The sequence below is a fragment of the Mirounga leonina genome, unplaced genomic scaffold, assembly GCF_011800145.1.
Source record: "Mirounga leonina isolate KUSES-001 unplaced genomic scaffold, KU_Mleo_1.0 Mir_114, whole genome shotgun sequence".
Classification (NCBI taxonomy): domain Eukaryota; kingdom Metazoa; phylum Chordata; class Mammalia; order Carnivora; family Phocidae; genus Mirounga; species Mirounga leonina.
This window is the reverse complement of record NW_023270265.1, coordinates 15,573,262-15,587,169: the sequence shown is the minus strand read 5'-3', so window position 1 is coordinate 15,587,169 and position 13,908 is coordinate 15,573,262. Positions and strand designations below refer to the sequence as shown.

General features: G+C 49.8%; 1 protein-coding gene across 1 annotated transcript in view; it reads left to right on the top strand.

Moving 5' to 3' along the window:
* ALOX5 (arachidonate 5-lipoxygenase) overlaps nt 1-13,852 on the top strand; it is a gene marked incomplete in the record, with an annotated part of 75,356 nt that extends 61,504 nt beyond the window's left edge. Inside the window, 7 exon segments of the mRNA XM_035024086.1 lie at nt 7,800-8,003; nt 8,681-8,767; nt 10,479-10,657; nt 10,977-11,098; nt 11,499-11,599; nt 11,948-12,118; nt 13,141-13,852. Coding sequence (XP_034879977.1) covers nt 7,800-8,003; nt 8,681-8,767; nt 10,479-10,657; nt 10,977-11,098; nt 11,499-11,599; nt 11,948-12,118; nt 13,141-13,320 — 1,044 coding nt within the window.
* Between the last annotated feature and the right edge of the window lie 56 nt (nt 13,853-13,908).

Here is a 13,908-nt window from a genome sequence, read left to right as displayed (position 1 = left end):
ACCGATTTGAGGGGGCTTTTGTTCTCTGGAGGCTTTCTGCATCTCTTCCGAGAGTCAGAGTAGAAGAGATTGTTTCCAACCCTCTGCCCTAGAGCGGAGAGATCACAGTCTGTTCTTCAGTGAGCTCTCCAGGCCACACTGTCTCTGTTTCTGTCTGTGCTGCTATAAACTTCAGTGTCCTGGCTTGTGTGCCCCTCAGCAGGGCTCCCAGTCCTTGCCTCCAGGTTGGGGCACAGGGGCACGTCTCTGCCCTTTGTGCTTCTAAAACCGCCAGCACCCCCAGTTTGCACACAGCCCCACGACTCCAGGTTTCAGTCTGGGGGGCTGCCCTAAAGTCCTTTTCCCGCTGCTACCAGTCTGTGAGTCTGTGCCCTGTCCCCAGTTCAGGAGGCTGTTGCTCACCGGTGGTGTAGGATCCCCCCGATTCCATTTATCATCCAATATGTGCTCGTGGCTCCCCACTTCATACCGCAAAACCAACCACCTGCAATATTCTGTTTGCAGAGATCCAGATCTATCTTCTTACATCTCAGGCTGATTTCGTGGGTGTTCAGAGGGGTCTGGTAGATATCCAGCTCAATTCTGGGGACTGGTTGGAATAGGGTCCCCTACTCTTCCACCATCTTTTCCTTCCCTCTTATTTTCAACTTTTTGAGGAACCTCCATTCTGTTTTCCAGAGTGGCTGCACCAGCTTGCATTCTCACCAACAGTGTAGGAGGGTTCCCCTTTCTCCACATCCTTGCCAACATCTGTCATTTCCTCACTTGTTAATTTTTGCAATTCTGAGTGGTGTGAGGTGGTATCTCATTGAGGTTTTGATTTGGATTTCCCTGATGCTGACTGATGTTGAACACTTTTTCATGTGTCTTTTGTCCATTTCGATGTCTTCTTTGCAGAAATGTCTGTTCATGTCTTCTGCCCATTTCCTGATTGGATTATTTGTTCTTTGGGTGTTGAGTTTGATAAGTTCTTTATAGATTTTGGATACTAGCCCTTTATCTGATATGTCATTTGCAAATATCTTCTCCCATTCTGTCAGTTATCTTTTGGTTTTGTTGACTATTTCCTTTGCTGTGCAAAAGCTTTTTATCTTGATGAAGTCCCAATAGTTCATTTTTGCCCTGGCTTCCCTTGCCTTTGGTGATGTTTCTAGGAAGAAGTTGCTGCAGCTGAGGTCAAAGAGGTTGCTGCCTCTGTTCTCCTTTAGGATTTTGATGGATTCCTGTCTCGCATTTAGGTCTTTCATCCATTTTGAGTCTATTTTTGTGTGTGGTGTAAGGAAATGGTCCAGTTTCATTCTTCTGCATGTGGCTGTCCAATTTCCCCAACACCATTTGTTGAAGGGACTCTTTTTTCCACTGGACATTCTTCCTGCTTTGTTTAAGATTAGTTGACCATAGAGTTGAGGGTCCATTTCTGGGCTCTCTATTCTGTTCCATTGATCTATGTGTCTATTTTTGTGCCAGAACCATACTGTCTTGATGATTACAGCTTTGTAATAGAGCTTGAAGTCCAGAATTGTGATGCCACCAGCTTTGCTTTTCTTTTTCAACATTCCTCTGGCTATTCGGGGTCTTTTCTGGTTCCATACAAATTTTAGGATTATTTGTTCCATTTCTTTGAAAAAAGTGGATGGTATTTTGATGGGGATTGCATTGAATGTGTAGATTGCTCTAGCTAGCATTGACACCTTCATAATATTTGTTCTTCCAATCCATGAGCATGGGACTTTTTTCCATTTCTTTGTGTCTTCCTCAATTTCTTTCATGAGTATTCTATAGTTTTCTGAGTACAAATTCTTTGCCTCTTTGGTTAGATTTATTCCTAGGTATCTTATGGTTCTGGGTGCAATTGTAAATGGGATCAACTCCTTAATTTCTCTTTCTTCTGTCTTGTTGTTGGTGTATAGAAATGCCACTGATTTCTGTGCATTGATTTTATATCCTGCCACTTCACTGAATAGGAATTCAGTATGAGTTCTAGCAGTTTTGGGGTGGAGTCTTTTGGGTTTTCCACATAAAGTATCATATCATCTGCAAAGAGTGAGAGTTTGACTTCTTCTTTGCTGATTCGGATACCTTTTATTTCTTTTTGTTGTCTGATTGCTGAGGCTAGGACTTCTAGTACTATGTAGAACAATAGTGGCGAGAGTGGGCATCCTTGAAGGGTTCCTGATCTTAAGGGAAAGGCTCTCATCTTTTCCCCATTGAGGATGATATTCGCTGTGGGTTTTTCATAGATGGCTTTTATGATATTGAGGTATGTACCCTCTAACCCTATACTCTGAAGAGTTTTGATCAAGAAAGGATGCTGTCAAATGCTTTTTTTGCATCTATTGAGAGTGTCATATGGTTCTTGTTCTTTCTTTTATTAATGTATCATATCACACTGATTGATTTGTGGATGTTGAACCAACTTTGCAGCCCAGGAATAAATCCCACATGGTCATGGTGAATAATCCTTTTTATGTACTGTTGGATCCTATTGGCTAGTATTTTGCTGAGCATTTTTGCATCCATGTTCATCAGGGATACTGGTCTGTAGTTCTCCTTTTTGATGGGGTCTTTGTCTGGTTTTGGGATCAAGATAATGCTGGCTTCATAAAACGAATTTGGAGGTTTTCCTTCCATTTCTATTTTTTGGAACAGTTTCAGAAGAATAGGTATTAATTCTTCTTTAAATGTTTGGTAGAATTCCCCTGGGAAGCCATCTGGCCCTGGGCTCTTGTTTTTTGGGAGATTTTTGATGACTGCTTCAATTTCCTTACTGGTTTTGGGTCTGTTCAGGTTTTCTATTTCTTTCTGGTTTAGTTTTGGTAGTTTATAGGTCTCTAGGAATGCATCCATTTCTTCCAGACTGTCTAATTTGCTGGCATATAGTTGCTCATAATATGTTCTTATAATTGTTTGTATTTCTTTGGTGTTGGTTGTGATCTCTTTCATTCATGATTTTATTTTTTGGGGTCCTTTCTCTTTTCTTTTTGATAAGTCTGGCCAGGGGTTTATCAATCTTATTAATTCTTTCAAAGAACCAGCTCCTAGTTTCATTGATCTGTTCTACTGTTCTTTTGGTTTCTATTTCATTGATTTCTGCTCTGATCTTTATTATTTCTCTTCTCCTGCTGTGTTTAGGCTTTATTTGCGGTTCTTTCTCCAGCTCCTTTAGGTGTAGGGTTAGGTTGTGTACTTGAGACCTTTCTTGTTTCTTGAGAAAGGCTTGTATTGCTATATACTTTCCTCTTAGGACTGCCTTTCCTGCATCCCAAAGATTTTGAGCAGCTGTGTTTTCATTTTCATTTGTTTCCATGAATTTTTTTAATTCTTCTTTAATTTCCTGGTTGACCCATTCATTCTTTAGTAGGATGCTCTTTAGCCTCCTTGTATTTGAGTTCTTTCCGACTTTCCTCGTGTGATTAATTTCTAGTTTCAAAGCATTGTGGTCAGAAAATATATTGGGAATGATCCCAGTCTTATGGTACTGGTTGAGACCTGATTTGTGACCTAGGATGTGATCTATTCTGGAGAATGTTCGATGGGCACTGGAGAAGAATGTGTATTCTGTTGCCTTGGGATAGAATGTTCTGAATATATCTGTGAAGTCCATTTGGTCCAGTGTGTCATTTAAAGCCTTTATTTCCTTGTTGATATTTTGCTTAGATGATCTCTCCATTTCAGTGAGGGGGGTGTTAAAGTCCCCTACTATTATTGTATTGTTGTCAATGTGTTTCTTTGATTTTGTTATTAATTGGCTTATATAGTTGGCTGCTCCCATGTTAGGGCCATAGATATTTACAACTGTTAGATCTTCTTGTTGGATAGACCCTTTAAGTAGGAATGTAATGTCCTTCCTCATCTCTTATTATAGTCTTTGATTTAAAATCTAATTCATCTGTTATAAGGATTTCCACCCCAGCTTTCTTTTGGTATCCATTAGCATGGTAAATGGTTTTCCACCCCCTTACTTTCAATCTGGAGGTGTCTTTGGGTCTAAAATTAGTCTCTTGCAGACAGCATATCGATGGGTCTTGTTTTTTAATCCAATCTGATAGCCTGTGTCTTTTGATTGGGGCATTTAGCCCATTTACATTCAGGGTAATTATTGAAAGATATGAATTTAGTGCCATTGTATTGCCTGTAAGGTGACTGTTACTGTATATTGTCTGTGTTCCTTTCAGGTCTATGTTGCTTTTAGGTTCTCTCTTTTCTTAGAGGACCCCTTTTAATATTTCTTGTAGGACTCGTTTGGTGTTCACAAATTCTTTTAGTTTTTGTTTGTCCTAGAAGCTTTTTATCTCTCCTTCTATTTTCAGTGACAGCCTAGCTGGATATTCTTGGCTGCATATTTTTCTCGTTTAGTGCTCTGACTATATCATGCCAGTCCTTTCTGGCCTGCCAGGTTTCTGTGGATAGGTCTGCTGCCAATCTAATATTTCTACAGTTGTAGGTTACAGACCTCTTTTCCCGAGCTGCTTTCAGGATTTTCTCTTATCTCTGAGACTTGTACGTTTTTCTCTTAGACGTTGACCTATTTTTATTGATTTTGAGAGGGGTTCTCTGTGCCTCCTGGATTTTGATGCCTGTTTCCTTCCCCAAATTAGGGACGTTCTCTGCTATAATTTGCTCCAATATACCTTCTGCCCCTCTCTCTCTTTCTTCTTCTTCTGGTATCCCAATTATCCTAATGTTGTTTCATCTTATGGTATCACTTATCTCTTGAATTCTGCCCTCGTGATCCAGTAGTTGTTTATCTCTCTTTTTCTCAGCTTCTTTATTCTCCATCATTTGGTCTTCTATATCACTAATTCTCTCTTCTGCCTCATTTATCCTAGCAGTTAGAGCCTCCATTTTTTATTGCACCTCATTAATAGCCTTTTTTATTTTGACTTGGTTAGATTTTAGTTCTTTTATTTATCCAGAAAGGGATTCTCTACTATCTTCCATGCTTTTTTCAAGCCCAGCTAGTATCTTTAAAATCGTCATTCTGAACTCTAGTTCCGACATCTTACTAATGTCCATATTGATTAGGTCCCTGGCAGTCGGTACTGCCTCTTGTTCTTTTTTTTGAGGTGAGTTTTTCTGTCTTGTCATTTTTGTCCAGAGGTGAATAGATGAATGAGAGAACAAAATGCTAACAGGGTAACAACAACCCCAGAAAAATATACACTAAACAAATCAGAAGAGACCCAAAACCAGGGAGAAAAGAAAGAAAAAAAAAATGATCAGGCTGGTAAATACAACAGAGCCACACTAGATTTTGGGTGTATTTTGGTCTGTTAGAAAAAACTGCCTCCCAAAATTTGAAAGAAAGAAAAACTTATATATATACAAAAATAAGGGTAAACATGATAAACGGATGGCATATGACTGTAAAGATGAAAATTAAGGATTTTTAAAAAGGAACTGATAAGGTAAGAAGTTGGTTGAAAAAAATTTTTTAAAAAGATGGGGGAAGAGAATGTGATCAGGCGGGAGACTAGAACAAAGCCATACACTAGATTTAGGGTATATTTTGGTCCGTTAGAAGAAACTGTATCCCAAAATTTTAAAGAAAGAAAAACTTATATATATACAAAAAATAAGGTTAAATACAATGAAGGGATAGAATATGACTGTAAAAATGAAAATTAAAGATTTTTTTTAAGATTTTATTTATTTATTTGACAGAGAAAGACACAGTAAGAGAGGGTACACAAACGGGGAGTGGGAGAGGGAGAAGCAGACTCCCTGCTGAGCAGGGAGCCCGATGCGGGACTCGATCCCGGGACTCCAGGATCATGACCTGAGCCGAAGGCAGTCGCTTAACCAACTGAGCCACCCAGGCGCCCAAAAAAGAGTTTAAAAAAGGAATTGATAAGATGTTGGCTGAAAAAGAAGAAAAATTCAAAAAAAATAGAAAAAGAAAAAAATAAAGAAAATTTAAACAATTAACTTTGAAAGACCAAAGAATCAGGGAGAAAAACCCATGAATTCTATGTGCAGTATTCCCCTGGTGCTGGAGTTCTGCCGTTCTCATTGATGGGTAAACTTGGTCTTGGCTGGCTGTTCTTGCTGATCTTCTGGGGGAGGGGCCTATTGCCGTGGTTCCCAAATGTCTTTTCTGGAGGCGGAATTGCCCCACCCCTGCCTGGTCCAGGCTAAGTAATCTGCTCGGGTTTGCTCTTGGGAGCTTTTGTTCCCTGCAAGCTCTCCGTACAGCTTTGGAGGAGGAGAGTGAAAATGGCGGCCTCCCAATCTCTGCCCTGGAGGAGCTGAGAACTCGGGGGCCCCACTTCTCAGTGCGCCCCAGGGAAAAGCAGTCAGTCACTCCCATCTCCCCAGTCTCTGGCCGCACTCCATGCTCACCCGGCCTGTGACCAAGCGTTTCTGTCTCTGGTACCCGACACCATGTGGAGTCTCCAAACCCAGCAGATCCCTGCGGTGCACTCCCGCGCCACTCCTCCCGGGGGAGGAAGGGGAGCCTCCCCGGATCTGCCACTTGTTGGGTCCCTGCTAGAGGAGGAGTGGCCCGACTGTGCCGCGGATCACGGTTTATGGCAACCCCGAGCTGAGAGCCCGTGCCTCGGCTCCATCTCTGCAGCTGGCTTCCCCGCTCTGATCCCTGGGAGCTCTGCCGCACTCAGGCACCCCAGGTCTTTCTGTGACCCCGAGGGTCCTGAGACCACACTGTCCCGCGAGGGTTCCACCCCCTGCTTAGCCACTGGAGTGACGTCCCTCAGCATAGCCAACTTCTAAAAGTTCTGATTTTGTGCTCCGCTGCTCTATCACTTGCCAAAAGCGGCCGATGGAGGCCCCCTCCCCCACCGTCTATCCTCCCAAATATCGCCTCGGATTCACTTCTCCGCCCATCCTACCTTCCAGAAAGTGGTCGCTTTTCTGTTCAGAGAGTTGTTGCTATTCTTTTCTTCAATCTCCTGTTGAGTTCTTAGGTGTTCAGAATGGTTTCTAGCCATTCTAGAAACCATTCTAGCCATTCTAGATGGTATCCCTATCTAGCTGAATTCCTGGGACCAGACGAAATCCAGGTCTCCTACTCCTCCGCCATCTTGCTCCTCCCCAAGAGGTAACTGGTTTTAAGGAGGAGATTGACATAATGTGAATTGCATTTTAGAAATAAAAAAGTCACCTTGGCTTCAGTGTGGAGTTGAAACTGGAAAGGGGAAGGCAAGCCTGGTCTCTCTGACAGGAGGCAACCGGCTACAGGTCTGGGCTCAAATGACAGGGACCTAGGCCACTGCATCCTGAGGACCTAGAGCCCTGGGAACTGGAGGAGCTAGTCAAGGACAAGAAGGGAAGTCAGGTGAACCAGCTGGCGCCTGGGGACAGCAACATTTAAGGGAAGAACAGAGGAAGGGAACATCTGGGACATGGAAAAGCAGCAGACGGAGCAGTGGGCAGAACCCAGGAGGGCGCGAGTGGGCAAGGGAGGTGAGAAAGATGGGGACAGGAGTAGTAGAGCAGAGCAACATGCTCTAAGCACCTAACCTGCTCCTTGCTGGTGTTTTTGGGCCATCTTAGTCACTTGCCTTCACTCTGGGAGGTAAGTAAAGAGTGTGGCAGGTGGTGGACCCGGAGCTCAGAGAGGCTCAGTAAGGTGTCCAGCATCCTACAGCTAGTACATGTTGTCCCTGGGGTGGGAAATGTAAACCCTGGGCCCTCTGCCCTCCTCCATGATCCCCTCATGACTCCAAGACCACTGTTTAAGAAATTTGGATTCTTCTGGAATTTCGTAAGAGGCCAGGCTCTCCTACAACTATACAGAACAAAGTATTGCCATGTATTTTCTTTCTCCATTGTATTAGCTCAACCAAATCCCAGGAGATGAAAACCCGATTTTTCTCCCTTCGGATGCAAAATATGACTGGCTTCTGGCCAAAATCTGGGTGCGCTCCAGTGACTTCCACGTCCACCAGACCATCACCCACCTTCTGTGCACACACCTGGTATCTGAGGTTTTTGGCATTGCCCTGTACCGCCAGCTGCCCGCTGTGCACCCCATTTTCAAGGTACAGCAAGCTACCGCCTCAGCCAGTGGAGGAGGGCACTGGCATATGAGGGGCGGAGGGAGGGAGGTGGGGCACTGACACCCCCAGAGGGCTGGGGCCGGGAGTAGCCAGCAAAGAGGGGCCCTTGGAGAGATGCCCAGGAGGCGGTACTACAGCTCTGAGCCTGTGGGTTCCTGAGGACACGGGGCAAATGAGGTCAGTGTGACCCTTGTCTGATCCCAGGCACCACCATCACTGCCCTTCTCTCTTCCTGAATCCTACTGGCACTGACCGCCGGGGTGATGCAGGCTCAAGACACCTCTCTGGGCCTGTTTCCCTATCTGTGCAGCAGGGAGCCAAGAGTACACCTGCCTCATAGGATTATTGGCAGGACCCAAACAGTTAACAAATGCAGAGAGTTGAAAACAGTACCTAGCACATAGTTCAGCTCTGTGTAAGTGCTGGCTATTACCATTTTCATCTTCACATCACTAAGCGTCAAAGCTGCGGTCCCCAGGCCCCAGCAGCTCCCCTGACCTGCACTTCCTCCCTCAGCCCTGGCCTCAGCCCTCTTCAGTGGACTGGGGTGCGAGGTGCTGGGGGTCTCCGGGGGCACGTGGGGGGGGGGTGGAGACCTGGTCGGGAGGCCTAGCCAGGCCTTCTTTGAGGCCTTCTTCTGCTCTCCCCCCGCCCCCCAGCTTCTGGTGGCACACGTGCGGTTCACCATCGCCATCAACACCAAGGCCCGCGAGCAGCTCATCTGCGAGTACGGCCTCTTTGACAAGGTGGGCACCTCCAGTCCAGCTCTGTGCAGGGTCCCACTGCTCCAAACCTGCACCCCCCAGGCCAGGTGTCCTCTCAGGAGCAAGGCCTCTAGGCACTAGGGTGGCGGTGCATGCCTGGGACGGGTGGGAGGCTGGAGGCGCTCAGACTGAAGGCTCCCCAGGTCCTCTGGCCAGGCTCTGGCCCCTTCCCCACCAGTGGCCCCTCCCCTCCCGAGTGCACTGCCTGCTTCTCAGCACTTCTCGGGGCCTGTGTCGCCCTGTAGCCTCATCCTGCTCTTCCCCCCCATCCTCTGGCCTGTGGCTGTAGATCCTGCCTCCCCTCTGGCTCTGCTGCCCTCACGGAGCACCACCTCCCGCCCTCGGTGCTCCTGGGCCAACGCTCCCACCCCACGCTCCCCTCGGCTGGGCCTAAACCCTACCCGTCCCTCACGTTCTCCCAGGCAGCACCTTGCCCGTTCCGACCCCCTGCAGCCTTACCAAGCCTGGACCCTCCCAGCAGCCCTCTCCCCACCCTTATTCCTCTCCCACCTCCCCTTAGTGAGGCAGTCAGCTCATCAGTAAGGCTGAGCCCCTGTTTGGGTTGCAAATGCCAAAACCCAAGTCAAACCGGCTGAAGCTGGAAAAGAAGTGTATTATCTCAAAACCCTGTACATAATAGAGGAAGCTCCCAAATCCTCCCAAAATGGACCCAGGGGCTCAAATGAATGGCCCCAGGGGACAGAGACACTGGCTGGCACTCTCCCACTCTTTAAACTGTGTGGGCCCTTAAATAAAAATCTTTCAAAAAAAAAAAAGGGGGCGCCTGGGTGGCTCAGTTGGTTGGGCGACTGCCTTCGGCTCAGGTCATGATCCTGGAGTCCCGGGATCGAGTCCCGCATTGGGCTCCCTGCTTGGCAGGGAGTCTGCTTCTCCCTCTGACCCTCCTCCCTCTCATGCTCCCTGTCTCTCATTCTCTCTGTCTCAAATAAATAAATAAAAATCTTTAAACTGTGTGGGCCCCATTCTCCCAGTCAGGCTCTGTGGACAGGCTCTCCCCCGTGGGAGGGGGAGTGGGACCTCATCATAGGGAGCGACATGCTCGTGTTCCCACACGGTGACCGTCCACTCCCATCCAAATAGAAAGTCCAGGGAGCAGCTCCTATCACTCCAGCTTGGGTCAAACGGCCCTGTGGACCGACTTGTGGCACCCCAGTCCCCAAGTTCTCCTTTAAAGGTTCTGTAGTGGCTCAGCCACCGTGTGTGCTGGGATGAGGACCAGGATCCCTCCTTGTGCATCTCTCCAGCCCTCACCTAAGCAAACGCAGGCCCTCCGAAGAGTTGTGTGTGTGGTCCTGGGGGCTAGTATCTGCCCCTTTCTTGAGCCCAAAACTCAGGTCACTCAGAGCAGTGCGGGTGCTCCGGGCAGCCTGTGCTCAGAACGAGCGCCCGCCCTCCTGCCGCCGCCCCCAGTCCCTGCACACACCCCTTCCGCTGCAATCCCCTGCATTATTAGATCGGGCCTTTCTTACCTCCTCACTGGGCTGCCCTGGGTATTCTCAGAATTAAGCATCCCTCCTACCCCACCTCCTAAACCCCCGGGACATGGGCTTGCCCATCCGCAAGCCTGGCCCCCCAGTATCCTTTCACAGTTTCTCATGGTGAGCTCTGGGTGAGAAGGCTGGCGAGGGGCGGCCAGCCTCAGCTCATGGTGCTCTCTCCCCTCCCACTCAAGGCCAACGCCACAGGGGGCGGTGGGCACGTGCAGATGGTGCAGAGGGCCATGCAGGACCTGACCTACACCTCCCTGTGCTTCCCTGAGGCCATCAAAGCTCGGGGAATGGACAGCACAGAGGACATTCCCTACTACTTCTACCGGGACGACGGGCTCCTGGTGTGGGAGGCCATCAAGACGTGAGTGCCCACTGGGGCTATGGGACCTGCTCTGTGCAGAATGAGAGGAGCTCCAGGAGGAGGAGAGGATCGGGGTATTGACAGGCCGGGCCAGGGGCCTGGACCACTGACTCTGTGGGCCATGGCATGGCTCCGTTGTCAGGGCCCAGAGAGAGAGAGGAAGGTATGTGGGTGGGAGTGGGGGTGAGTGACCCGAGTCTGGACATAAGAAGTAAGTCACAGGGTCACCACTGGAGCTCTGCCCTGGGGCCCAGGGGCCCGGCCCTGCAAACCCTGGCCAGGTCACCCGCTCCTAGCTGGGCCCCTCCTCCTGAGCCAGGTTCACAGCTGAGGTGGTAGGCATCTACTACAAGAGTGACCAGGTGGTGGTAGAGGACCAGGAGCTGCAAGACTTCGTGAACGATGTGTATGTGTACGGCATGCGGGGCAAGAAGACCTCAGGTACAGACCGCCTCTGGCTCTCCTCCTGGCTGTCTCTTCTGCTCTTCCCTGCACCTCTGACTTTCCTTGGACAGCGCTGGCCCATGGCGTCCACCTTAGCACCTGGTGCTGGGGCCAGAGCCCCCAAGGGACCCCTGCTCACCAGTATGTCTCATGGGGATACCTTAGGGACTTTCTGCAGCCACTGAGAACCAGGGTCAGAAACATCAGGAACTCTGGGGCCAAGCTGCTGTCCCCTCCTAGTGTCTTACCCATGCCTGGGCCCCCTAAGCCCTTGTGTGGGGAAACTCAGGGACTGGGGGAGGTTCAGGGGGAGGGTGCCTGTGGGTCATCGGCCCACTGCCTCCCCCCCCCCCACCTCTGGGGTCAGGGCCTCAGCCAGTCCCTGGCTCTGCCCTAGGTTTCCCCAAGTCCATCAAGACCAGAGAGAAGCTGTCAGAGTACCTAACGGTAGTGATCTTCACAGCCTCAGCCCAGCATGCAGCGGTGAACTTTGGCCAGGTGGGCAAAGGCAGGGTGGGTCCTCTGGGTGGGAAATCGCCAGTCACCTTGACTGCTGCTGATTGGCCCAGACAGGGCCGCCCCTCTTTCTAGTCTTCTGGGGCTGGTCTCAGGCAGCCTCGGGGCCAGAAGCTGGATGTTCCCTGAGTGTATTCTGCTCACTAAGCCGAGGGCGCCAGCCAGAGAGGGGGCCTGTGGACTGGCCCTGCTGGAGGAGGTGATGGGAAGGAGGGTGAGAGGCGTCGGGATGGGTGCTCGGTCTGCGGGGCAGGTACGGGCCTGGCCCACTGCAGGCGGGTGGCAGCTGGCTGAGGAGGTGCGCACCCATGCCTGTGGCTGTCCCTGCAGTATGACTGGTGCTCCTGGATCCCCAATGCCCCCCCAACCATGCGGGCCCCCCCACCAACAGCCAAGGGAGTGGTCACCATCGAGCAGATCGTGGATATGCTGCCAGACCGTGGCCGCTCCTGCTGGCATCTGGGCGCAGTGTGGGCACTAAGCCAGTTCCAAGAAAATGAGGTGAGCAGGGGAGACATTCTGCCCCCTTTAGGGGGCAGGTCGCCTGGATTTAACCCATTTTTCCATCTCAGGGCTTTGTGATTAAGAGCTTAGGCTGGACACCTGCTCTCCGGGAATCTTGACTTCGGAGGCTGGGGTGCCCAGGATGTGCCTGGATGGAGCTCGGGGCGGGGGGTGGGGGTTGGCAGGAGAGCACAGGGACTCTGCTCCACCGGTGACTACCCAGAGGGGACGACTAAGAGTTCCTGCCAGACCTTCCCATGCACATACACCTAATGAACCTAATGTCAAAGCTGGGTATCTCAGTATCTCAGACACAACCCCATGACATTAGCTCAGTGTCACAGAATGACTACCAGTTCAGCCAGCCCCAGACTCGCGGGCATTTTAGGGGGCACTGAGGTTGCTTTGGGGACTCTGCTGATGTGTGGGTCCCTCACGAACATCTTTGTATGTGTGTCTTTGCACATGTGTTCAGTAGGGCCAGATGACATGTTCCTAGTAGAGGAATTTCTGGGTCAGAGAATGTTGAGACTGATCTGTCCTCCACAAACTAATCCCAAATCCCACCCTTTCCAGCCCTGGGTATGAAACCTGCCAATTTTAACAATCCAGTAATTTTTAAAAAGATAGACCTAGTTTTAACCTGCAGACATCTGTGTGAGTGTGGAAATGAGCACAGCACCCCAACAGGGTCCGGCTGTGGCTGTCCTGGGCTGGGGAGGCTAGCGCCGGCCCCTGGAGCCCAGACGGGAAGGCAGGAGTGCGGCAGAGGACGGGGCCCAGCGGGACCCCCTTCACCTGCACCATCACACGCGGCAGGGCAGCTATTTCTCCCATTTATCTGAGGCCCGAGACCAGGGGCATTCTTGGGGTCTTCTCAGCAGGGGGTGGAGAGGGGGAAATGAGCACATGCTGCCTCACTCACTTCCCAAGGGATGGTCTCTAGGGGTGAGACAAGGCCTATCAGTTTACATCACCTCGGCAAAGATTAACCTGTCCGTCTGTGTCCGGGCCCTTAGCTATTCCTGGGTATGTACCCAGAAGAGCATTTCATCGAGAAGCCTGTAAAAGAGGCCATGGCCCGATTCCGCAAGAACCTTGACACCATCGTCAGCGTGATCGCTGAGCGCAACAAGAACAAGAAGCTGCCATATTACTACTTGTCCCCAGACCGGATTCCCAACAGCGTAGCCATCTAAGTGGCCACCTGAGCCAGTCTCACGTGCACACGGTCAGCTGCTCACAGGTGGGCTCAGCACCCAGACTCCAGGCTGCCCGGGCGGGCGGGCTCACGGGGGCCCCGGGGCAGGACCTCCTGGCAGCTTGCTCTCCTGAGGCTGCCTCGGTTCCTCAGGCCCCAGGCTGACTGGCTTCAAACCAAAGGCTGCCCAGGTTGGGCCATGTTATGCCCCAGCTTCAGTGCATTTTCCAGTCTGTTCCTCAATCTTTAGTGAATCCCATACTTTGATCCAAGTGGGTACACTGCAGGGACCCGTCCTACACAGAGCAGGACGATGTCGCTTCCTGCCCTACGCCTCGCTCAGTGCTTCCACACCAGGCAGGAGCAAGAAGTCAGGAAAACTGATAGATGTTTGTTCTTGTTGGGAGGCATGGAATGATTATTTTCTGTTTATGCTTCGTCCAATTTCTTGCATATAGTAAGGGCCCAGATAAATCCTTGTTGAATGAAGAATTGGTTGTCATAAAAATAAAGGCGTGCATTTAAAACAAGTTTCTGTCCACGTTATGTTCCCATCACCCCAAACAGCTCACATCCCCTCTCCCCA